Below are 25,898 nucleotides of genomic sequence, written 5' to 3'. Positions count from 1 at the left end.
TATGAATTCAATAAGTTTATACCCCTTAGAAACTGATTTTTTTTGTTGACTTGTACTAGGCAAAGATATCTGAACATCTTATATAGCTTTTGCTATATAAGAATGCTGGTTCAAACACTGTTGAATATCAAGCATTGATAATAACGTTTTTACATCGAAACATTTGTTTTTCTTTACAGAATTTTGTTGGATTCCTTTTCTTTTATAAGCAATAAAAAGAAGGTCTGCAAAAGGAGATTTGCTTTGAGTGTCATCATGCATATTTCATTGCCACTATACCAGCTAATTCTTACTTCTTTAGTTCAAAAGTCTGGTAATTTATCGAGTTATTCCATAAATTGGGGTAAATAAGATTGGATGCCTTTAGGTTCTACAGATTTTCCTGAGTGTAGGGTTTGGGGTTTTAGATGGTGTCCAGAGTCTCTTGTGTATTTAGGCATAGTAATTTCTAGGGAGCTTTCTCAATCGGTAATTTCAAATTTTCCCAAAGTTTTGGTTCAAATGAAAAATGACTTAGATTGGTGGGCTACGATTCTGTTGAGTATCTGGGACAAAATAAATGTGATTAAGATGAATCTAACATAGAGGCTCATATTTTAAGAGGTCTTCCAATTTTTGTACTTCCATATTGTAAGCAAGTCTATAATCTCTTTAGAGGTTATAGAGGAAAACAGCTAGAAGCTCCAGGAAATTGATATCTAATTGTGTTTGTTGAAGGCGCCATTTGCCCTGAATCTGATGTGCTCCACAGTGGGCCCCCAGCCTAACATCTGCCATTACTCAGAGAGAGTTATCCTTTGAAAAGGAATCCCCTCCAGCAGATTTCTGCTTGTTGTCCACCAGGTAAGTGAGCATAGAATTTGATCTGAGAGCACTAGATGTAGGCCTTGACGGTCCACATTTGGGCAGAAGACCGACAGAAACCAAAACTGTAACTTGTGCATCTTACCCTAGCAATTCACACCACTGTGTTGCAGGATGCCATAAGACCTAGGAGTCTTTGAATGAGTCAGGCCAGTTGAGATGGATGCTGCTGGAAGTGGAGAACCAGGTCCCTGATGCACTGGAAGTGTTCCTGAGGTAAGTATGCTTTCCTGGTTTCCGTGTCTAGGACTGCTCCAATATAGTTGATAACAGGAACTGGCTCCGGTTTGGATTTTCCCCTATTGACTTGGATCCCCAAGTCTTGGAGGAGACATAGCACGTATTTTGCCTGAGAATGTAACTCTTCTCTGTCTTTGGAAGTCGGGACCCAGTCATCCAGGTATGGATAGACCAATATACCTTGGGTCTGCAGGTAAGCTAGCAACGCAGCCATACATTTTGTAAATACCCTGGAGCGGAGGCAAGCCTGAAGGGTAAGATTGAGTAATGGTACACTTGATTTCCTACTGCAAACCTCAGATAGTTTCTGTGTCATGCCCTGATGCCAATGCGGAAATATGCATCTTTGTGATCCAGCATCATAAGCCAGTTCTCTTGGTATAGAAGAGGTAGGCTCTCTTGTACAAGAGAGACAAGAGAGCCTACCTCTTCTATACCAAGAGATCATGTGGAATTTTCTCATATGGACAAATTTGTTCAGGTGGCGTAGATCCATAATAGGTCATATGTCACCATCCCTCTTTGGGATCAGGAAGTAACGGGAGTAAAAGCCCTCCTGTCTGTGCTCTCACTGTACCGGGGCAATAGCCCCTTTGGCTAACAGCTCCTTCACTTCTTCCAATAACGCTTGGGAGGGTTGAGTGAACCTCATCCCTGTAAATCTCGGGGTTGTTCTTAACTCTGTGGCATAGCCTGAAGACCCAGCAGTCTGATGTTATGTGGTGCCATGCAGGCCAGCTTGCTGTTGGATGCTGGCAGAATAATAGAGTTCATGAGACTGGTAATGTTCTTCACTTGCCAAGATGTTGTGGACCCCAGTGGTGGGACAAGGGAGAAGTGTGGTTGTGACAGTGGGTGGATCTGAACCTCAAAGATGTTTCTGAGGCTCACTTTGCTTTGTGCATTGTGGTTGATTTGACTTCCCCTTGCCATGAAATGGGCACTTGTGCTAAGGTTGGTACTGCTTCCTAAAGTCATGGCACTCTTGCTGTCTGAATGTGGACTTTTGTTTTGAATAAGGATGGTATTTGGAGCTGTAGGAAGAGGTAGATGTGAAAGTTTTGATGGTGAATTTAGATTTTTTTCATTTTTCCCATCATGGTGTCGGTGTCCTCAATGAAAAGGCCATTATGATCAAATGTTAAGCCCTCAATTCTCTCTTTTATATCTCCCTGTAGGCTGGTGGAGAGAAGCCAGGCATGTCTTTGCAGGGAGACTGCAGCTGCCAAGAAGCACAATTTAGACTCAGCCTGGTGTTTGGCAGTGCTCAACTGCTGGTGGGTGAGCGCCTCTGATTTATCCAATTGCTAAAACATTTACTATCATGGCTTTTTGGTCCTATTGCCACTTTTGAAACTCCATTTTTATTATTAGATCTGGAACTTTATTATTAGACCTGGATTGGATGCACCTAAGTCTGTAACTGTTGGAGTTCCAGTACATCACCCTTTTGCACCAACTATCCTAATGACCACTGGAGTATTAGGAGTAGAAATAGTGAGTAAGGGTCTCCCTAGCTGTTCTACCTTTCTCTACTCTATGACCCCTCATATGACTCTTCAAGTATTTCCTATGAGAGTCAGAATCCCTTCCTTTCCTCTTAAGAGAGCAGATGGAAACATCTCTCTCTCCCCTTACCTATTCATTATGAAGTTCTTTAGATTAAGGACTTGGTCTTTCCTATTCAAAGGTGTACTTCACCAATAAATCTACTTAGTATTTTATTCTACAAGAATCTCCATGTGTCTTCTCTAAATAGCGGCAACAACAAAACTCTGCATTCTACTCTGTAACTGGAATGGGTAGCTTGATTGATTGATTGATTGACTGATTGATTAAGTGCCAACAAGTCGGTGTTGACTCTTAGCGACCACATAGATAGATTCTTTCCAGGATGGAGAGATCTTATTTGGTGCTCTGCTAAGTAATCTGGGGGTAAAAATCCCCAACAGTAACCTTGCTCTATTAGAAGCTTGAAGACATTGATAAGATTGATATTGATTATATTGATTATATTTGAGATCTTTAGAACAACGATATTGAATACCCTATCTCATTAATTGGTGAGTTGCTTTGAAGGCTGTGAAACATATCTCTCGGGGTCCCAAAATGAGGCTAATACAGCAGAACATTTTATTCCGTGTCTATTTGACACCTTAGAGAATGTTTAACAAGGGATGGTCACAGACTTCTAGATGCTGGAGGTGTAATCTGTATGCGGTTACACTTACACGTATGGTTTGATCCTGTCCGGTTATTGTGCCAGTTTGGCTTGACAAGCAATAAAGTTGTTAACAAGATGTTGCAGCAATCACTGCTTGTCAAAGACATTCATGTTTTGTTGGGGTGCATCCCCAGCATATGGAATCTAGCATTACATCAAGAATTGTGGTTTCTTCGTGCTTGGGGAGGGGTGAGTTCGCCAAAAGGATAATACTACAGCACTGGAAGGACAAATTTACTCTTGAAGAAGAGGAATTTTCAGCTATTTCAGTAGAGTTTGCATTTTTTTGTTCCGTGATGCAAACAGGTCCATTGTCGGGCTTCCCCAGGACTGCAGGATGTTCTGAAGAATCTCAGGGTTTATCTCTCACTCGTGCTGCTGGGACCTGCTCAGGGCATCCGCCAATGTGTTATCCATGCATTTGATATGTAGGGCAATTGGGTGCACATGGTGGTTTATGTTTGATTCCCACAACTGTAACACTATGTTGTAAAGGGATCAGGACACTGTCTCCCTTGGTGGCTGATGTAGACAATCACCATTGTGTTGTCTGCAAACAGAGCTCCCTGCTCTTTCAAGTGCTTTGAAAAAGCCAAATAGATTTTGCAGGATCTCATGTTATGATTTTCTCCAAGGCAGATTAAACATTCATGCCAGTCTGAGGAGGGCAGCATTCCTCTACAAGAGGCACACTTTTTAGAAGTTTTCTCGGTGTCCATGAGAACACTAGCCAAAGTGGAAAGAGAAACCAGAGACAGTGTGTTGTCAAAGATTTAACAAAGCCACCGATAAAGAACCAAGTAAAGACAAAATTCAAAGGTGGAAACCGTAAAACTGTCCATAGTAAAAATACAGAATAATCAGGCAAACGTTTTCCTCACAGGAACTGGGATGTGAATGGAGTGAATCTTTCATGATGTGATGAACAGCGTGGCGGTCGAGAAGGAACTGAGGAGAAGGCGCTCTCCCGCTGAAAATAACAGTCATGCCACACACACAATTCAATGAAGCTGAAGTGTGCCTCATGGAGCTTGGAAATTCTTCTGTGGGAGCTACTATGCAGGTGCAGAATCACAGGTTTGTTTTACCTTTCTATAATCTGGTTAAAAAAACGGGGCTACCATGTTCTGGAGCAGCTGGGAGAAGAGGGCTCCCGGTGCTCTGGACTACATGAACTGCCTGGGTTACCCTAGGTAGCTCATATCATGTGAATAGCCTTAATGACTTACAAAAATATAGTTACAGCTCCGAGTGGTAAAGTTAAGACTTCATCAAGGAATTGTGTGCCACACTGGGTCCCCTTTATTAAAGATGCTAACTTGGCAAAGAGGCACCTTTTAACGTAGTGATTCTCTTTATTCAGCAGGGGGAGAGTAACTGGCCCTATCCATCCCCAGCACAGTAACTTCAGTGACCGTTGCTGGTGTCTATCTTATGTTTCTTTTTAGATTATGAGCCCTTTGGGGACAGGGAGACATCTTATTTAGTTAGTTAGTTGTTTATTTATGATTTAGATCTTATTTATTTGTTATTTCTCTGTGTAAACCGCCCTGAGCCATTTTTGGAAGGGCAGTATAGAAATCTAATAGATAGATAGATAGGTAGATAGATAGATAGATGCCTTTCTAGAGCAATACATTCTTAAATAGAGATTGTCTGCTTATTTTATCTTACTTTCCTATAGTATTATTTCCAATGCAGCTTTATTATGCATAGATGTGTATAATGTTATAAGGCAATTCTAACTCAGCAAATTCTGACATCAGTTCATGTCAGAGAAAGTGATTCAGAAGTAATACCAAACTATGATTTGCCATAACATGCACAAACAAAACTCCAGCTATGGTTTAGTCTTGGTTTGCGCAAACCATAGTTTTTCAGATTTGGACAGAACAGTAAAATGATGGTTTGCCAAGAACCAGGAAGTAAAAGAAGTAGCATGGAATGAGAGGGAGTGGGAGCACATCAGCCCAACGTTCATACCTGCTTGTGCAATTCACACAGAAAAAAACATGGTTGACGCTATATCCGAACCCATCCAGAGAAAATTATGGAAAACTATTTTAGTTTTTCACTTTTTGGAAAATAATCTGGCAAATCTTCAAGAAACCAATTTTACCTGTTCTGGGGACAAAATATAACCCCAAATGTTGAGCTGGCTAATTGAGCCAACAAAAGACTCTGCTGGATTGAATCCTTCTCCTCTTTGGTCTTGTTCCTGTCCGAGCACTAAAGCACCTCCACCTATAAAACAAAGGAGAAATGGTATGAGAAACAGCTTGTGTACTCTGTGTCTAATTAATGAAAACCTGAATGCAAATTGCCATTCATTTATTTGCAACTTCAGCCAATGGTAGATTGATGAAGAGGCAGGACACAACTATGAAGATGAAGAGCAGGATTCAATAGTACTCATTGAGTTGCATGGGAAAAAGTAAATGGGCTGCTATCTGGCATACAGATGATGAGGTCACCAACATTTGGGGTGCAGGGCAAATGCCACTCCTCAACAAGTAGGTGGCTAAAAGAGGTCAGAGCAGATTAATTACCTTTGGGAGCCAGGAAATGGAGTACTGGAATGGGAGATAATCCTGTCATTATACCTATCCTATGCGGTTTCCACACTTATATGTCATTGGAGTGGCATGGGAACAAACATGCAGAAATAGTTACCATGCTGCAAAGGTTTTTAATCAAATCTGAGTGATTAAAACTGAGTGGATGATTTGACTGTTGTTTTTATAAATGACAATTTGAAGAAGAAAAAGATTTGTGCATTAGATGCGCCAGTCTTTGTCACTTGTTGTGATTACATCTTCCTTTTTTTCTTTTTTGCAAAAGTAAAAACAAAAATAAAAATCCTCAAGCTGGACTTAAATGCAAGTCACATCTCTGCCTTTGCCTCTTAGTCAAATCCTAGATTTATGATTGCTTCAGATGGTGCCCTTTTCAATGTTGACTTGAATTGCTCCATACTATAATCCTCTGATTTGTAACTGTCAGGGGCGTAACTACTATTAGGCAAGGGGAGGTGGCTGCCTGGGGGGCCCCACACCTTGAGGGGCACCCCAGAGGCAAGTCACATGTGAAGAGTGTGTGTGTGTGTGTGTGTGTGTGTGTGTGTGTGTGTGTGTGTGTGTGTATCAGCGAGGGGCCCATTTTAAAATTTTGTCTCTGGGCCCACTCCAGCCTTGTTACGCCCCTGGTAACTGTGATTGTGCTAAGTGAGGCACACCATGTGAGTAGAAGGGCTACAGCTCAGATAAAGACATGCTGTCTGCCTGTTGGAGCAGACAGTAGGCCTGTGCAAGGTTTCAGCTCCGAATAGGCCAAGTTAAATAAATACAGAGCTGACCGTTCCCACCTGTGCACAGTGCTGTGCTGTTCCCAGCACTGGTTGAGCCCCAAAAAGGAAACATAACTGAATAAAAATGAAAAGAGAAATACCAGGGATTTCTGATCCTACAGACAAGCCACTGCCTCCATCAGATAATCTCCCATCAATATAAACTCTCCAGGCTCCGTCAGTGCTTGTCCAGGTGACAGCAATGTGATGCCATCTGCCATCATTCACAGAGGGGCAATCTGTAATGCTTTCCTTCCCATTCACATAAAGAACCCACCTACATGAATTTAAGAGAGAGAGAGTTTGAGAGAGAGATAAAAAGAGAGGGAGGGAGGCAGACTTAACTGTATAAAAACATTTGTAGTAATTTCAGTAAACCTCTTACAAGAAAACGTGTGTGTATGTGCATGCACACATGCAAGGCTGGTCCAAATATTTACAAACTGAAGCAGCCTGACTGTGCCCAGGGATGCAGGCTTGTGGAGGCTGCAAGGCCCGAATCAGCATATCCCCAAATAATAGCAAAAATATCTCATTGAAAATAAAAATAAATGCCATGAATATAGTGTGGGTAGGAATTCAGATATGAAAAAACAACAAAGCTAAAAGTTCCTAGATTGTACAGTTTGTATAAATCAGGATTATATTTATGAACAAAGATTATCTTACATTCTAGGACAGGGTTGGCAAACTGGCAGACTGCAAAGCAGTTTCATCTATTCACTGGTGGCTTTATAAAAATTTGACTGAAAGTATGTTAAATATTGTGCTGCACTGGCTGTTGATTATGTACTTTATGTTTCCTTTAGACTGTGAGCTCTTTGTGGACAGGGAACCATCTTATTTATTTTTCTATGTAAACTGCTTTGAGAACTAAAAAGTGGTATATAAATACTTGTACTACTACTACTACTACTACTACTACTAGGAGTGGTAGTAGTTTCATTTGCGCTGACAAAGAAAAAATATTTTTAAACATGTGCTGTACTTTAATGTTACATTTCTATTTTGGTTTTGTACAGAATGCCCCAGCCAGGCCTGAGTGCATGCACTATAACAGGGAAACCCTAACTGCTAGTTGATGCCAACTTCCATTAGAGAGTAGTTGTGCAGGAAAATACATTACTGCCCTGGAGCATCAAGTGGCCCCTAGGAATACAGAAGGTGGTCTTGAAATTATGACAGTACTGCTGCTGTTTCACATACCCATTATAATCTGTAAGAAGAAATGCATTGTCGCTTCCATTTTCCACTGCATAAGAAATCGGAGTCCCATAATTAGTAGTATCAGTGGATTTCATCCAGAATGCACATGTAATTTCATTTAGTGAGGGGAGGACACCATCAAGTATAACATAGCTATGGATTCCAGAGACTTCAAAATCCAGATTAAATCCAGAAGACTGTTCTGCAACAAACAAGGAAAATGTTCAGATCTGTATACTACAGTTCACTGGTTCAATAAGCTGCTTGGAAATACGCCTGACCTCAAGTTGAGCAAAAAAAACCCTGAAGAGCTCTTGTTCTTCCACCTCCGTGTTTCAAGTTCATCAGCAATGGAGCCTTATTCTGAGACAACTTTGTGCCTGTTAAAAAACTCTGTAGATTGCTGAATGGGATACAATATGCTCCCTGTCAACAGAAGAGCATCTCTATCTTCAATTGCTTTTAGGAAGACCTTCAAGACACACCTGTTTTCTCAGGCTTTAACTGAAATTAATTTTAAACTGTTTGTTTTTATCCCATAAAATTGTTTTAAATTTTTATTATATGAAATTGATTTAATTGTTTTTACTGTGTTTTATATTTGTGTTTTAAATTGTGTATACCACCTAGAGATACACATATCAGGAGCTATATAAATATGATGAATGAATGAATGAATGAATGAATGAATGAATGAAAATCAAACACTTCTATCAAGGTTGTGACTCTGTAGATCACACATCTAAAGGCAATGAAGGCCATCTATAAACAGACAAGTAAAAATATATTTGAACTTGACATCTCCACTATCATGAGGTGATTAAATCTCTCACTTCTTGCCTCTAGCTTCACTAAGACATCTGTGGCAACAATATGGACCAATTCTTCCTCTTTGCATTTACCATTTGCAACTAGTTCATGTTACATTCAAGAGCCGAGAGCCTAGTCTTTCTCAATTTACTCAAGAGAGAAATCAAACCTTGAACAATTCAGAGAGAGGTAAGCATGCTAATTTATTTTGATTTGAAATTTTGAATTGATTTTCTTTTTTGAAATCAACAGGACCTACGTATATTAACTGTCTATATCAGTCCCATTGATATTAATAAATTAATTTCACTTTTCTCTATTTTGACCCATTATAATTAAAACCCCAAAGTATTTCATTGTAATGGATCAGAGCTTATTTTTCCCATTCAGGGTATTGAAAGGACTTATACACAGAAGTGAAATTACAAAATCCCGACAAGTGAAAATGTTCACTTGTCAGGATTTTGTAATTTCTACCATTTCACTTCTGTATATAAGTCGTTTATAGCAGGGATCCTCAATGTTGGGCACCCAGATGTTCTTGGACTTCAACTCCCATAATCCCCAGGCCCAGTGGTCTTTGGCTGGGGATTATGGGAGTTGAAGTCCAAGAACATCTGGGGGCCCAACATTGAGGATCCCTGCTTTATAGGGATGTGCACGAACTGGTCCGGAGGCCATTGTAGAGGCCTCCGAACTGGTTCGAATGCGGCGCCGGCTCAAAGGTTTGATGCCGGGGGGGCTCTTTAATGATGGGGGAGGGTGCACTTACCCCCCACCACACTTCCCCCGCCAGCACTCAGTTTCTGACAAAGTTTTTGGGGCAGCAGTGTACCTGCCTGCCGCCCCTGCCCCCATTCCTGGCTGGAAGTACCATCTGCGCATGTGCACGTGGCATCCGAAGTGCAGCGTGCCCACTTCCAGGCTGCTTCCAGCCAGGAAAGGGGGCAGGGGCATGCAGGTACACTGCCACCCCAAAGGCTTTGCCAGAAACCGAGGGCCAGCAGGGTAAGTGCGGCGGTGGGGTGTGTGTATAAGTGCACCCTCTCCCACCCTTAAAGAGCTACCACTCCTGGCATCGAACCGCACCTCTGCAGTTCCGTGCACACCACTAGTCCTTTAAACACCCTGAATAGGAAGAATAAGCTCTGATCCATTAGAATGAAATACTTTGGGGTATAATTATAATTTACTAATAAAATAGACAAATGGAAATGTTCACTTGTCTATTTTATTATTATACTATAATTATACTATTTTATTATATCATTATACAATTATTATAGTTTATCAGTGAGCAAAAATGTTGGTGACAGACCATCCCCCAATATGCAGATACATTACAGGTGAAACTCGGAAAATTAGAATATTGTGCAAAAGTCCATTAATTTCAGTAATGCAAATTAAAAGGTGAAACTGATATATGAGACAGACACATTACATGCAAAGCGAGATAAGTCAAGCCTTAAGTTGTTATAATTGTGATGATCATGGCGTATAGCTCATGAAAACCCCAAATCCACAATCTCAGAAAATTAGAATATTACATGGAACCAAGAAGACAAGGATTGAAGAATAGAACAATATCGGACCTCTGAAAAGTATACAGTGTACTGTGCTTGATTGGCCAGCAAACTCGCCTGACCTGACCCCATAGAGAATCTATGGGGCATTGCCAAGAGAAGGATGAGAGACATGAGACCAAACAATGCAGAATTGCTGAAGGCCGCTAATGAAGCATCCTGGTCTTCCATAATACCTCATCAGTGCCACAGGCTGATAGCATCCATGCCATGCCGCATTGAGGCAGTAATTGCTGCAAAAGGGGCCCAAACCAAGTACTGAATACATATGCATGCTTATACTTTTCAGAGGTCCGATATTGTTCTATTCTTCAATCCTTGTCTTCTTGGTTCCATGTAATATTCTAATTTTCTGAGATTGTGGATTTGGGGTTTTCATGAGCTGTATGCCATGATCATCACAATTATAACAAATTAAGGCTTGACTTATCTCGCTTTGCATGTAATGCGTCTGTCTCATATATCAGTTTCACCTTTTAATTTGCATTACTGAAATTAATGGACTTTTGCACGATATTCTAATTTTCCGAGTTTCACCTGTATATTAAATTGCAAGGGCAAAAGCTACAGACACAAATTTGTTATCTCAAAAAGTTTTGATTATTGTACAGTATCTTTAGATTACTCCAACATAAACTAGATGTCCTTAGTTTTCACAATATGTGTGCTATTGCACACCAGCACAAAACAATACATGAGTGAAATCTTTCCTAAATAATGGAAGTGTTTAGGGGAGGGGGGGAATGTAATATGGACACTCTGTAAATTCATACAAATTGAAATCAACTTTGGGAAAGGCATGAATTTTAAATACAGGTGGCTCTTATGAACCGCGGTTTCAACAACTGAGGTTTCGTGTATCCACTGATGATATTAAAAAGACTAAAATTCACCTATTCACGGTTTTGAGTGGTTGGAAGTGACCTGGAAATGACTTCTGATGTCATTTCCAGCTGTCATTTTACAGTGCAGAGCCATTTTGTGGCTCTAATTGAAAACAAAACAAAAACAAATTCCCACGTGATTTTTCGTGAAAAATCAGGAATTGGAGAGCATTACTGGAGAGTTGGAGAGCAAGGTATAGTATTTTCTTTTATTTCTGCCTCCTCCCTGCTTTTTTATTCCTTCTTTGTCTGTAGGAACCTAACCCCTGGATTCCCATAGGGCTAAGTTTTAGTTATTCATGGTTTCCATTTTTGCACCTATAGGCGAGAACGGAACCCCCACAAACAATAAGGGCCATCTGTATTGCTTTTTCCAATGCAAAATATTTATTTCTTACATGACTGGCTTCAATATCTATGTTTTATTATTATTTGCATTGCCCACAGCATAATCTGCTACATTTAGTATCAGTCCAAGCTTGCACAATTGTTGCCCAGAAACTCTTGGTGAACACTGTTTTTGCTCATACTATGGTCCTGTGTACCTGTTTCACACCTGCTGCCTGTAAAGCCAGGGGGACATTTACAAATGTACGAGTTCAAGGCATCCACACAGGTAGCTTGATTTGCACAGGGATTGGATTCGCATTCATTGGTGTTAATTTCACATTGTGGCCCTGTGTATCCTGTGACACAGTGACATCTGTAAGCAGAAACCAAAAGCACTGTTTTATTACAACAGTTTAAACAAACAAATACTTGTTTGATGGTCTTGTGGTAGCAAGCATGAATTGTCCCCTTTGCTAAGCAAGGTTCACCCTGGTTTTCATTTGAATGAATGACTATATGTGAGAACTGCAAGATATTGCTCTTAGGGGATGGGGCGCTGTGGGAAGAGAACCTGCATGCTTGCATGCAGAAGGTTCCAAGTTCCCTCTCTGGCATATACAAGTTAGGGCTGGGAGAGACTCCTGCCTATAAGCTTGGAGAAGCTGCTGCCAGTCTGTGTAGACAATACTGAGCTAGATGGGCCAATGGCCTGACTCAGTATATGGCAGCTTCCTATGTTCCTACTAGCGCTATTAGAATGTAAAGCTTTCTACATTGAAATGTAGAACTCAAAAAACCCAACAGGTTGTTCACTTGTAACTATTGATCTGAAAGTGATCCTTTGTGGTCATAAGAGTGAGTTCTGCACCTGCGCAGGACCATGCGGGAAGATTCACTAACTCCTCGAAGTGCTTTGCCCTGCCCCCTGCATGTGGTGCACTTCCTTAGTTTGGGCGGGCTAGCATTTTTTCCTCAGTTCCTGAAGGAACAACATTTGGATTCAATCATCGTACAGATCTAGTTCACAGCTTGACAAGCTAAGTAGCACTTTATACTCTGTAAACATACACATTGTCATTTCACATACTGCAGCAGGGCCGACAGGAGGGTCTTATGACTGCACAGCCACAGGCAGTACCTCAGGTTCACGGTGGGGCACTGGAACTTCCAGATCAATAGTTACAGGTGAGCAACCTGTTTATCTGGATCATGATCCATTGCACTCATAAGAGTGGGTGACTAACGAGCTGTCAGTCTGGAGGTGGATGTAGTATGCTAAGGTAAGACCCTTTCCAGCACACCCCTCCTGAAATTGGCCTGAGCTGCAAAGTAAAGGTCCAAGATATAGTACTTAACAAAGGTATGCTCAGATTACCAAATTGCTGCTGTATAGATGTCCTTAATGCCAGCCATATGAGTGGCAGAGTTAGCATAAGCCCTGGTAGAGTGATACATATGGTTTTTGGGGGCTCCACCTTTTGCTGCTTGTATGCAAGGAAAATGAGTTCCACAATCCAGAGGGATAGTCTTTGTCTAGAGATTTGGAAACCTTTCACTTTGCTCTTATAACCCACAAAAAGTCATTTTGTCTTCCTATAGGGCTTGGTCAGATTCAAGCAGAATAGGAGTGCATGCCGCACATCCAAGGAATGCAGTGACCGTTCTAGAGCTGTCATGTGATTTCGGAAGAAGGTGGGCAAGTCAATGTCGCTGTTGATGTGGAAGTCCGTAAAGACTTTAGGCCTAAACTCAGGGTCCAAGCAAAGCACGACCTTGTCTTCATGAAATTTAGCATAGGGGATATCAATGTGAAGGGTGTTTAATTTGTTCACCCATTGGGCCGACATTATGGTCAACAGGAAGACCATCTTTAGCGTCACAAGTTTAGGAAGGGCCATCACTATGGGCTCAAATTGAGACTCTGTTAAAGCTGATAGAGCCAGGGATCGGTCCACTGTTTGGTAGGTCGACAAAAGGCAGATAGAGGTTATTTAGACCTTTAAGGAACCTCTTCAATTCCGGATGTGAGAAAACTGTCTTTCCATCCCATCCGGGATGGTGAGCAGAGATGGTGGCCAAATGGACTTTGATGGAAACATTGGCCAGCTTCTGCTGTTTTAGGTTTGTAGGTATAACAAGACCAGGTGAGACGTAGCAGTCTGAGGCAGGAAGCTGTGCTTCTGCACGTACACCTGAAATCGCTTCCATTTGCTGGTGTAGTTCACGTGAGTAGACTTTTTTCTGTCGTTGAGAAGGATGTCGCTCAACAGTCTATCCTCCAGGCAGTCAAGTTCAGGGTTTTCAGGTCAGGATGGTGGAGCCTGCCGACCTCTTGTACCAGAAGATCCTCGCTTTGAGGCAATCATCAGAGGTGACCACTCGACAGTCTGAGTGCTTGCTGAAACCATGGATGTCACGGCCCCCATGGAGCAATCAATATGCAGTTTTCAGACTCCTACAGTATTTTTGCCAGAACCCTGTTCAGTAGAAGGTAAGGGGGAAAGATGTATAGAATTTTTTGGCCCTAGTTGAATTGGAAGGCATCCCCGCTGGTGTTGTGGCCGACTCCAGCCCTCGAGCAATAGTGGGAGTACTTTTTGTTCTCCGACATTGCAAACAGGTCAATATCCAGGGTCCCCCAGGCTTTGAACAACACTTGTAGATATGGCAGACCAACTCCCCATTCGTGCTGTTGCAGGCAGATTTATGATCTGCTGAGGTGGTCTGCTACAGTGTTCTCTACATCTTTGATGTGAATCACAGTCAAAGTTATACATTGCACTATTGCCATATTCCAAATCTGCAGGCTCAGCATGCAAAAGGGAGCAGGGCACTGTTTCTCCCTGGAGGTTTAAGTACATGATCACCGTGGTATTGTCCAGGCTGACTTGGACCACCCTGCCCTTCAGAGACGGCTGGAAGGACTTTAGCACCTGAAAGACTGTGAGAAGTTCCAACAAGTTTATATGCAGCTGGCGCTGGAGTGGAGACCACAGTTCTTGTGATCAGAGATCCCCACAATGGGCTCCCCAGCCCTGTAGGGAAGCATCTGTTGTGACCCAGGTATTCAGTTGAGGAACCTGGAAGGGGACTCTGGACCTCAGATTGGCCTCCTTCGTCCACCATTGGAGGGAAAGAAAGATTGGATAAGGAACGGTCAGCTGCTTGTCCACATTTGGCTGGAAAACTGAGAGACACCAGAGCTGAAGACATCCAAGTCGTAGCTTGGCATAGTGTACAGTAGAGGTGCATGACACCATGAGCCCCAGCAGTTTCTGTACTTTGTGCGCTCTCTGAATGGGTTGTGCAACGAAGGCAGCTATCTGGGCCTTGATGCGCAATAGGTGCTCCTTGGGCAGAAAAGCCCATTGTGATTCTGCATTGAGGACGGCGTCACTGGCTGTAGTCTGAGCTTCTTCCAATTGACCTGAATGCCCAGAATCTCGAGTAGATTCAGGACTTCCGAAACCTGCAAAACTAACGTCTTCCCACTGGCTTGCCAAAAGCCAGTCATTGAGGTATGGAAAGACTGTCAACCCCTGCAACAGTAGGTGTGCTATGATCATGGCCATGCACTTTGTAAATACACAAGGCATCGCTGCCAAACCAAATGGCAGAACATCGTACTGATAGTTCCGGTGCCCCACCGTGAACCTGAGGTACTGCCTGTGGCTGTGCTGGATCCCGATGTGGAAGTACATGTCTTGGAGATCCAACATTGCAAACTATTCCTCCCTGTGAAGGAGAAGAAGGATGCTCTGCAATGTCACCATACAAAATTTGCACACATCCACATGACAGTTCAGTCACCATAAGTCCATGATTAGCTGTAGACTTCTGTCCCGCTTAGGGACCTGGAAGTAGTGGGAGTAAAATCCCTGCCACTGATCTGTCCACCAAACCGGTGAGATCGCCTCCTTGTCCAAGAGAGCCTGAACTTCCTCCATCAGCAGTGGGGATGCTGGCGTGGACGTGATCCCGTTGAAAAATAGTGAAAGTTGGTATTGAGAGTTCTTGAAAAGGTGGTTCCAGAGGACAGGCCACACGATCAAAGATGCTGCTTCCCGAGTTGGTGGTTTTCAGGTGCAGGCCTTGAGAATTCCTTGTTTTTTGATGGAAAGGTTTCCTATTGAAGTGTTGATAAGGCTTATGGTAGTCCTTTTTCTCTGACTGCTTGTAAGAATATTGTTATCTGCTGAAAGAACGGTATTTGGAAGAGTAATTTTGGGAAGGCGTGGTGAACATTTTTGCTGTGAATTTGGATTTTTTAATGGACTCCATAGTGGAGCCTGTGGATTAACAGAAAAGACTCTTCCCATCAAAAGGTAAATTCCCCACTTTGTCCTTCATGTCTGGTTGGAGAGCAGTGGACCGCAGCCATGCATGCCTCGGCAGGGAGATTGTAGTCGCCAAAGTGCGCAACTCAGTTTCTGCCAGGTGTTTGGCATTGCTCCTAATAAGGAGCATGACTGAGGCATGAATATCATTAAACTTAACCAAGAATTCCTCTGGAGACAAATCAGATTGTTCATTAAAGAGAGAATCCCACAGAGAGTGGGAGTACTTGGCAAAATACGTAGTGTAATTTGCAATTTTGACTGCAAGACAAGAGGCTGAGTAAATCTTGTGACCCATTACATCTAACTTGTGGCCCTCCTTGTGCCTCAGGGTGGAATGCTTCCTCCCAGTCTTGGAAGAAGAAGCACAGTCCACAACTACAGAATTGGGAGGTGGATGTTTCAGCAGAAAAATGTTCTCTTCCTCCTGGATCCTGGACAAGTTTTCCAGGCGTTTGGAAGTGGAGGCAGAAGTCTGGAGAACCTCCCACGCAGTCTTAGCAGCTTTGGTAATCACCAGGAGCATAGGAAGGTGCACAGATTATTATTATTATTTCTTGTTTACACAGTCAGACAGGTGTTATTGACTGGTCTGTTCCATCCAGACATCGAGTCCCTCCCAAGGACCTGGGATGGCTGAATTTTATTGTCAGTTGTTATAGATATCGTCGCAGAATATAGGCTGTTCCCAGTAAAGCTGCTTTTTGTAATTGGCTGATGGTTATTTCTGTGGCCCCTGTGGTGTTGAGGTGCTCTTCAAGGTCTTTTGGAACTGCACCCAGGGCGCCAATTACACTGGGATTATTTTGGTCTTCTTCTGCCACAGCCTTTCAATTTCAATTTGTAGATCTTTGTATTTGGTGATTTTTTCTATTTCTTTTTCTTCTAGTCTGCTATCCCCTGGTATTGCTATGTCGATTATTCCTACTTGTTTCTCTTTCTTCTCGACTACAGTGATATCTGGTGTATTGTGTGGCAGATGTTTGTCTGTTTGTAGTCGGAAGTCCCATAATATTTTTACATCTTCATTTTCTACCACTTTTTCAATTTGATGGTCCCACCAATTTTTGGCTACAGGTAGCTTGTATTTTTTGCAGATGTTCCAGTGTATCATCCCTGCTACCTTGTCATGCCTTTGTTTGTAGTCAGTCTGTGCGATCTTTTTACAACAGCTGATTAGGTGGTCCACTGTTTCATCTGCTTCTTTACAAAGGCGGCACTTGCTGTTTGTTGTTGACTTTTTGACTTTGGCTCTTATTGCATTTGTTCTTAGTGCCTGTTCTTGTGCAGCCAGTATTAAACCCTCTGTTTCTTTCTTCAAGTTGCCATTCTTAAGCCATTGCCAGGTCTTGGTGATGTCTGATTTTCCACTTATATTGTGCAAATATTGACCATGCAGGGGCTTATTTCTCCATTTTTCTGCTCGGTTCTTGACTTGTTATTTCTTGTAGGCCTGCTTTCTTTCATCGGTGTTAAATAGTTTCTCGTTCAACACCAATGAAAGAAAGTATTATTATTATTATTATTATTATTGATTGTGTGGTAGCCATTGAACTGAAAATTCTATATACTGGATCATCCACATCTTGTGTTTGTTTCTTGAGATCTTAACTGGCACTGTAATCATGTCACTGATCCGGCGGTGATAGGGCCGCATCTCCTCATTTGGGGAGATGTCCTCCTTGTGAATTACCTTGATAGGAGGGTCATCTGGGTGTTCCGAAGAATTGGAGGAGCCAGGCGTAGAAGAATCAGAGTTGTAGTCATCCGTAACTATGACCGTCCTTGGAACCAAAGGTCCCTTTTTCTTTGGGGCAGTCTGTGTCATAGAAGAGGCAGTGTCCAAAGACACTGTTTGAGTAGGCTGACTCTTCAGTGGAGGAGTCTTTGGGGTTGCTACAGTCTTGGAAACAGAAGCGAGGAGGACTGTATTGGGACCTTGTGATTGTTTTTAATGAAATGCGGTATATAACTCTAATAATAAATAAATAAATATATAAATAAATAAATAAATAAATAAATAAATAAAGGTGTTGAATGAGCTGACCAAATGGGTGCAGCTGGCGGCATTCCAGGTGTTTTCGGCACTGATAGAGCTAAAAATCTTCATCAGGATCGAGGCCATGGCTAAGGAACCCATAAAATGTCAAGGCTGACAGAGCGATTTTGTTGGAATCAAGCATATTCAGAAGACGTTGAGCATCACCAGGGCCCAAACCAGGATACATATCCTCGTCATATGGTGTTGATGTTGAAAACTGGCAAGGTCAAAGAGTAGCCCCCCCCACCCCATCTTTGTGGCCGGGACGCTGGAGAGGGGGGTTGCAATAGCACCTTGGCAGGAGACAGTGATCAGTTATGGTGCTGAACTGTTGACATCGAAGTTGGTATTGAAGCGGGCATCGTCATAGAAGTCGAAGGATGCCCACGATGTTGAGAGGTTGGTCTTGAGGTTGATATAGAAGGTTGAACTGGAGAACGTCCACGCGTCGACTGAAGGCCAGTAGGAGACGGTGTCAACTGAGAGATGGTTACAAGCTCTTCATGCTGAGGCTTAATGCCTTTGTCCCAATGTTTCTTCAAAGGAGGCGCTCCTTAGGCATTCTGCTCACTGTGTCAAGACTTGTGATGCTTATGGTGCAGCGGGTCTGAAAGCGTTTTCAGATCCTTAAAAGGAGTGCCAGATTCTGATGTTGCGGCATTCTGAGTTGAGCATTTTGAATGCACCTCCACAGACCTCAACTTCAACATCAACGCTGTGCTCAACATCAAAGGAACGGACACGCCAGCCAGAGAAGGGGGCACTGGCATACTAGGACAGAGCGCCTTGTCATACAGAGTGGCTTGAAGGTGTGGCGCTCTATTCTTCTGTGTCTGGTGAGAGAAAGTCAAGCATATTTTGCAGGTGGACATGTTATGCTCTTCCCCAAGGCACATGAGACAGAGCTCATGGTCATCTGCTTAAGGAAGCTTAGCATTACTGCAGAGACGTTTGAAAGTTTTCTTCTTTTCCATGAGGATGGAAATGGGGTGCGGGAATAGTGGTACTTAAATGCTGAAGTTAGAAGTCTGTTCTGAGTCAGTGCCAGCAAAGTTTGTCTGTCAGTATGAGTCTTTGCTGAAAGAATCTGTCCATTTGTCTGTTGTCGTTGTTTTAATTAAAAATTAGCTAAAGAATAGTGAAGGCCGGTTGGAGTCACAGGAGTAAAATAAGGTATTGTCTCTTTCTTTTCCACAGGAAAAAAGTTCTAACTGAGGAGCTCACTGTCCGAGGTGCTGACACAATGGTGGTCAGAAAGGAACTGAGGAGAAAATGCTAGCCTGCCCAAACTAAGGAAGTGCACCATGTGGGGGGGGGGGAGCATTTCGAGGGCCAATTCTGCCCGAATGGTCCCGCACAGGCACAGAACCCACTCTTATGCATGCAATGGATCATAACCCAGAGGTGCCAGAGTTTGAAGTAACCTAAGTAGATGAGTTAACAGGCCTGCTCAACTTCCCAATAGCCAGGGATCATGGGATTTGTAGGCCAACATCTGCAGAAGGGCCGGAGTTGAGCAGCCCTGAGTTAAAATAACGGGGGGGGGGGGAACCCTGACGTTAACTGCTAAGATTGCTGGCAAAACCCAGGTTTTTAAAAACTCAGATTTTGGGAATTTGTATCAAGAAATCTATTTCAAAAGAGTGATAGGGCATCTAGAATCTGGATTCAGAACAGAACTAGAATGGATCCTTAAACACCACAGCCCCTTCTACTTTCTTCACATAAAGCCATTACTGGCATTTGAAGAACCATAACAGGAACTGAGACCCTTGGATGCTGCCACATATGCAAAGTATATCCAGGGAAGCTGGCAGAGGCATAGGTTTTAGGAAGTATATACATATGTTAAAATAAATAAATAATTGATCATGGGAGAGAATGAAGGCCCCATTTGTGAAGGCTACAGAAGTTACTATGGCCACTGGTTCCAGGTATACAATGATTATGTTACTGCAAGGGCCTAAGAGCCTATTCTGGACCTAACTCAGAGTTCAGATTAAACTGTCCATTCATGAAATGCAAACTGATTATTTCTGGAGCAGATGTGCATGTGTATCCCCTGCCTGCCTATCTCTAGTATAATACTCCAGTCAAACCAAGTCTGCAGACTAGCAAATGTTAGTATATTAATTTAAAAAACAAACAAACCCCCAAAACCCCACATAAAAGCCATAGAGATGTCCATAGGGGGGAAATCTAGAACACGTTTTCACAGTCATCCTTTGTTCCTTTGCCAGGGTTTAATCTCAGGCAGGTTAGACCTCTTAGACATCCTGACTACTGATGTGGGCATGCTGTTAAGGACCGTGGGGATGCACCTGGAACCCTCATGCAACTCCCCTCGTTCCCCTGCACGTGTATCGTTGCGCCAGAGCTCTTAGAGTCTGAAACGCTCCCTGTGCTCCAGAAGGGCTCTGCAGGATTGGAAACACATGGTTGAGAGTCAGCAATGTGTTTCCAGTCTTGCACAGTCCTTCTATAGTGTGAGGAGTGCTTTGAACTCTTAAGGGCTCTGAAGCAACAGCACACACACAGGGGGACTGGGAGAGTTGTGCAAGGGCTCCTGGCACATTCCCTAGAAGTGTGCTGGCTTCATTAGTCAGGATGTCAACGAGTATGTTTAAAATGTCTTTAATTCACATGTTTCATCCAGTTTTAGAAAGCATGTTGGCTGACATGAGGAAAATTACACCAAGTAGTCCCATTGAAATTAAAAGGTCAAGTTAGGTAATGCCCCTACACAATGCCTAATTTGCCCTTTTAATTCCAACGGGACTGTTATGTGATAGATAGATAGATAGATACTTTATTTACGGCCAATGGCCAAAACAAAACAACAACACAAACAATAAATTCTAGCATTCAACATTAACTTAGTCATTAACTTTAGCATCAATCAATGAACTACTGTTATGTGTAATTTTCTCATCTATCAGTCATTGAGTATATTTAATAGTTCAGTTTCCATCCTCTCTTCATTTTATTAGAATCTTTGAAAAAACAATATCATGGGATCTTGAATATTCCATAAATTAAATCAATTCCCATCATCTTTTACCTGTAGCCATTGATACTGTCTTTGCATGTGGCTCCGTTTTTACAAGGTCTACTAAGGCATTCATTAATGTTCTTTTCACACAAGGTACCAATAAACCCAGAAGGGCACTTGCAATGGAAGGCCCCAATCTGATCTTCACAAGTAGCTTTGTTTAAACAGGGGTTTGAAAGACATTCATTTATATCTGTTTCACAGTGAGTACCTGAGAAGAAAAGTACAAAGTTAAAATCTCCGAGTAGAACAGGCAAAGAAAATCAGAAGCAGTATGAAATCTTCAAATACTGAACTTTCTAGATTTCAGAGACTATGACATTTTTTAAAAAAACAACAAAAAACCAGAGATCCTTTTTCTTTTACATAAAGGAATTTCAGAAATGTTCTACATGTGGATTAATTACATAAAAATACCAACCATTCATTCCAGGATTATATTATATATTATATAAAGCTGAGTAGGAGACACAGGGATAAATTACGCTACTATATTAATGTTTAAATATTAAAGTTTAAAACTTCAGTCAACTCTTGTTTTTTCATATAACAGGGTTCATTTGTAATGTTGAGGGCAGAATTCTGAAACTTCAGACCATATATTCATTTTACTTTCTTTTTTTTAAGATAAAAGAATTGTAAGAATTTTCAATTTCAAGAGTTTGCAAGCAGCATAAAATGTGCTGAGGGCTGATTATGATAGGAAGCATCTGAAGCAAGAATGCCAGATGACCAGATTTTTAAAAAATGTCCTGACCTGCTATTGTGCTTCTTAAACAGCAGAATCAGCAGGCGAAACATTTCAGGGCATGGATACAAGCATTATCATTTGCCAAGATCTGCAGATGAAGCTGCTGTTAAAGGCACAAGAGCCAGTTAGAGCAGGGTTTCTTAACCTTGGGCCCCCAGATGTTGTTGGACTACAACTCCTATCATCCCCAGATATGACCTTTGTGGCTGAGGATGATGCGAGTTGTAGTCCAAAAACATCTGGGGGCCCAAGGTTAAGAAACCCTGAGTTAGAGAATTGGCAACATTAATCTGAAACTGTTTATTCTGTTAATCTCAACAAACATGCAGAGCTGTTTTCATTTCTGTCTCAGTCAGATCTGGTTACTGCAGTTCACACCCTGGTTACATCTAGATTGGATTACTGTAACACGCTCTATGGGGGGGCTCCCTTAACACCCTTTGGAAAAATTCAGTGGTCCAGAATGCAGCTGTGAGAGTCCTGCCTGGATTCAGACTTATAGACCATATTACAGCAATCCTCCATGAGCTATCTCGGTTTCCAGTTTGTTTCCAGGAGCGATTCAGGGTGCAAGCAATTATTAAAGTCCCAAACAATTTGGGATCAAGGGAGGAGAGCAGGTCTTGTAGCAGCAAGCATGAATTGTCCCCTTTGCTAAGCAGGGTCCTCCCTGATTGGCATTTGAATGGGAGACTAAATGTGAGCACTGTAAAATATAGGGAATTCCCTTAGGGAATGGGGCTGCTCTGGGAAGAGAATCTACATGCTTGCATGTAGGTTCCAAGTTCCCTCCCTGGCATCTCCAAGACAGGGCTGAGAAAGCGTCCTGCATGCAACCTTGGAGAAGCCACTACCTGTTTGAGTAGCCTATACTGAGTTAGATGGACCAATGATCTCACTCAGTATATGGCCGCTCCCTATGATCCTAACTGAGAGGCTGTCTTCTCCATTCTGAATCTGCCCAATGGTTGGCAACCACTAAGAACTGGGAAAGAGGGCCTCCTATGTCTGCTGCCTCAGTTGGAGGTCCACCTGGGCTCAAGGAGGCTATTCTCACAACCTGCCAAAACCGTGCTAAGGGAGCCCAGCCCGGTTTCTTTAGGTAATGTGCTGCAATGGGAGCCATGTGGCTCCCAGCAGCAAGTCCACGTAATTGTGCCCCCTTAAATGAGGTTAGGGAAGCACATGCTCCGCTAATCCCATTTACCTGATTGTGTGTTGCTTTGGCGCGGCTCCATGGCATGGCGACTCACAAGGAGACCCCCAACGGGGAGGCAACAAGCCTCCCGGCATCGGGGGGGCTCACCAGAATGCCCTGCGCACTTGGGTGGGGCATTCTGGGACCCCCCCACCGCCCCAACTGGCTCCGGTAATCGTCATCTGCAGGGAGAATTGTCTGCTCGTGTGGAGAGCCCCGAGGTCTTCTCTGCAGTGACCTCCTCTCTGAAGAACTTCCTCTTCTGGGAAATATGGCTGGCCCCCTTGTTTGTGTCATTCCAGTGCTTTTTAAAAATGTATTTGTTCCAGCTGAATTTCCCCATCATTGGCTAGAGAAATGTTTTAAAAATTGGGTTAGCTCTCTTATATCTGGCATCTCAAGTGATGCAATTGGCTGACATCCTGACTAAATTTTCTTGAGGAAGTCCCATTGAAAAGAAAAGAAGTAAGTCATTCTAACTTGTCCTTTTAATTTCACTGGATCTTCCTGGAGTAAATTTAGTCAGGATGTCAACCACTGGGGTTTTTTTTAAATGGATTTATTGTATTTTTCCTCTGTTTTTTAAGCTTCCTTAAGACTTATGCAAAAGGTAGGGTATAATTGTTTTAAACAAACAAACTAACCGACAAATTTTTACCTGTGAATCCTTTTGCACATAAGCACTGGTAAGCATTGATATCATCAGCACAGACTGCATTATTCAGGCATTGATTGGAACTGCATTCATTTATATCTTCTTCACAAAGCAAGCCTTTAAATAATAATTATTACAGAGTATATTAACAGCACTTGTGTGAACTGAGGTGTACACACTCAGGACAGCAGTCAATATATTTTTTAAACACCCGTTAGTTGTAAGCACACACATTTTGTTTATCTTCTCGGCAGGTATTATGCAGTCTCACGTATTTCCCATGCATGCCACATAATGCCAGGTTTCATAATGGGTTATATGGCTACGACTTTACGGCAATCCCAAGCACAGCCAGCAATATATTGTGGCGTTTGCTTCCCCCGCCCCCAGTGCAAAGTAGACAGAATCAGTAACTTTACTAATTCCCCAATGGGCTACAGTACATTTGATGTGGTTGGCCACAACATATACAGAGCTACATTATTTATTTCTATTTATTATAGCATGCAAAGAGATATTAAGGCTGTTCACCCGAACAGCCCTATCCAGTCATGCACAGCCCTACCTGGGTAGGGCTGCTTGTGTGAAGTACCGGGATTGAGACCAATCCCGGTGCTGCCCCCACCAGGCAGCCTGAGGTTTTCCCACAGGCAATTACTCAGGTAGAAGAGCATGAGTGCACCCTTCTACCTGCAGCCCAAGCAGACACAGAGCTGGGCACCTAGAGTGCGCGGCTTGCGTGGAAGTCCCCCAATGCACCGCTCTTCTTGTGCAGTGCATTGTGGGATTTCTGGAGGCTGGGTTGTGTTTGCCTGGCCTCCAGAGTGCTGCATTGTTCGCCACAGCTCCAATTTATTTATTTATTTATTTTTACATTTATAGCCCGCTTTTCCTCCAAGGAGCCCAGAGTGATGTACTACATACTTGGGTTTCTCCTCACAACAACCCTGAGAAGTAGGTTAGGCTGAGAGAGAAGTGACTGGCCCAGAGTCACCCAGCAAGTCTCATGGCTGAATGGGGATTTGAACTCGGATCTCCCCAGTCCTAGTCCAGCACTCTAACCACTACACCATGCTGGCTCCAATAATCTTGCCCCACCCCTGGAGTGCCAATAATGTACCGGAGCTCCAACAATAAGTGTGCAGTGCGTTATTGGGATCCCCCCCCCAAGTGTGCCAGCTGCAGCAGACATGAGCAAGTAAATGAGGTTAAGAGAGCACTCTCTCCCTGAACCTCATTTTAAAGGGAGGCTACTTAGGTGGGTTTACAGCTGTGTAGCTGCTGGGATCGGGCCCAATTCCAGTGGTTCTCACGTGCGTGCAAAACCAGGCTTAGGAGGAGAGCTGGTCTTGTGGTAGCAAGCATGAATTGTCCCTTTAGCTAAGCAGGGCCCTCCATGATTGGCATTTGAATGGGAGACTACATGTGTGAACACTGCAAGATATTCCCCTTAGGGATGGAGCTGCTCTGGGAAGAGCATCTAGGTTCCAAGTTCCCTCCCTGGCATCTCCAAGATAGGGTTGAGAGAGATTCCTGCCTAAACCATTGGAGAAGCCGCTGTCAGTCTGTGTAGACAATACTGAGCTAGATGGACCAATGGTCTGACTCAGTATATGGCAGGTTCCTATGCTTGACTGAGTGGTGTAGTGCAAGGATCACTGTGGTCATGTAGGAAAAGGTAGGTATACTCCTACCTTCCCCCTCTGTAGCCGCCAGGGATCTGGACCATGTGAATGACCTTATTGTGTTATTAGGCATAACCTTTAACCCTTGGCTGATAGTTGGGGTCAAATGTGACTTGAGAGTGATTAAAACAATTCATAAAACATATATAAGTCTTCTACAACTCCTGGGCAACAGCGCAGACATTGTTTTAGATGCAGGTTGCACCATGGGCAGTGGGTGCAGAATTGCCCGTGGTACACTGTGTGGCAGGTCGGCCACTGTGTCTGGCAATACAGACCAGTAATTTTACTTTGGTTCCAGTGTATTTTAATTTGTCCAAATTACTCAGTAAGCTTGCTCACATGTATTTCTGGTGCCTGCCCAAGACTGAGGATCCAGGTATATTAAGCCTAAAAAATGTATTAAGTCTAAGGCTTCCACAAAACAAGGGACCACAGGTTAGTGGTAAAGCATGTTTTGCTTTTCTTCTTCTAAAATAAATTTCAGATATTATTCTATCAGTGTTTCATGAACACAAGTACTAATTCTTAGACTTTCAGCCCCATCAACCATTTCTACCCAAGACACTGCTCTGCTACTGAAACTAAGCAGGTCTGGCCCCGCAAGCTGTCAGGACAGAAGATTTCCAGGGAACCACATGTAAACTGCTCTGAGTTCTCAGGAGGAAAGGTCAAGTACAACCTTAATAAAT

The 25,898-nt window shown here is 42.8% G+C and overlaps 1 protein-coding gene across 7 annotated transcripts in view; it reads right to left on the bottom strand.

Moving 5' to 3' along the window:
• The window catches only part of SVEP1 (sushi, von Willebrand factor type A, EGF and pentraxin domain containing 1), a 249,175-nt gene that overhangs the window by 105,963 nt on the left and 117,314 nt on the right, over positions 1–25,898 (bottom strand). For all 7 annotated transcript variants that reach the window (XR_008316279.1, XM_053296616.1, XM_053296613.1 and 4 more), the window contains 6 exons: positions 23,525–23,638; positions 20,927–21,128; positions 11,703–11,860; positions 7,881–8,082; positions 6,776–6,951; positions 5,448–5,572 (listed from right to left, as the gene is read on the bottom strand). Coding sequence is in view for 6 of the 7 variants with exons in the window: in XM_053296616.1 (XP_053152591.1) it covers positions 5,448–5,572; positions 6,776–6,951; positions 7,881–8,082; positions 11,703–11,860; positions 20,927–21,128; positions 23,525–23,638 (977 nt within the window). In the remaining variant the exon portion in view is untranslated. The remainder of the gene's footprint in view (positions 1–5,447; positions 5,573–6,775; positions 6,952–7,880; positions 8,083–11,702; positions 11,861–20,926; positions 21,129–23,524; positions 23,639–25,898) is intronic.

The sequence above is a fragment of the Hemicordylus capensis genome, chromosome 2 (assembly GCF_027244095.1).
Source record: "Hemicordylus capensis ecotype Gifberg chromosome 2, rHemCap1.1.pri, whole genome shotgun sequence".
In the NCBI taxonomy this organism is placed as follows: domain Eukaryota; kingdom Metazoa; phylum Chordata; class Lepidosauria; order Squamata; family Cordylidae; genus Hemicordylus; species Hemicordylus capensis.
This window is presented reverse-complemented; position numbering and strand designations above follow the sequence as displayed.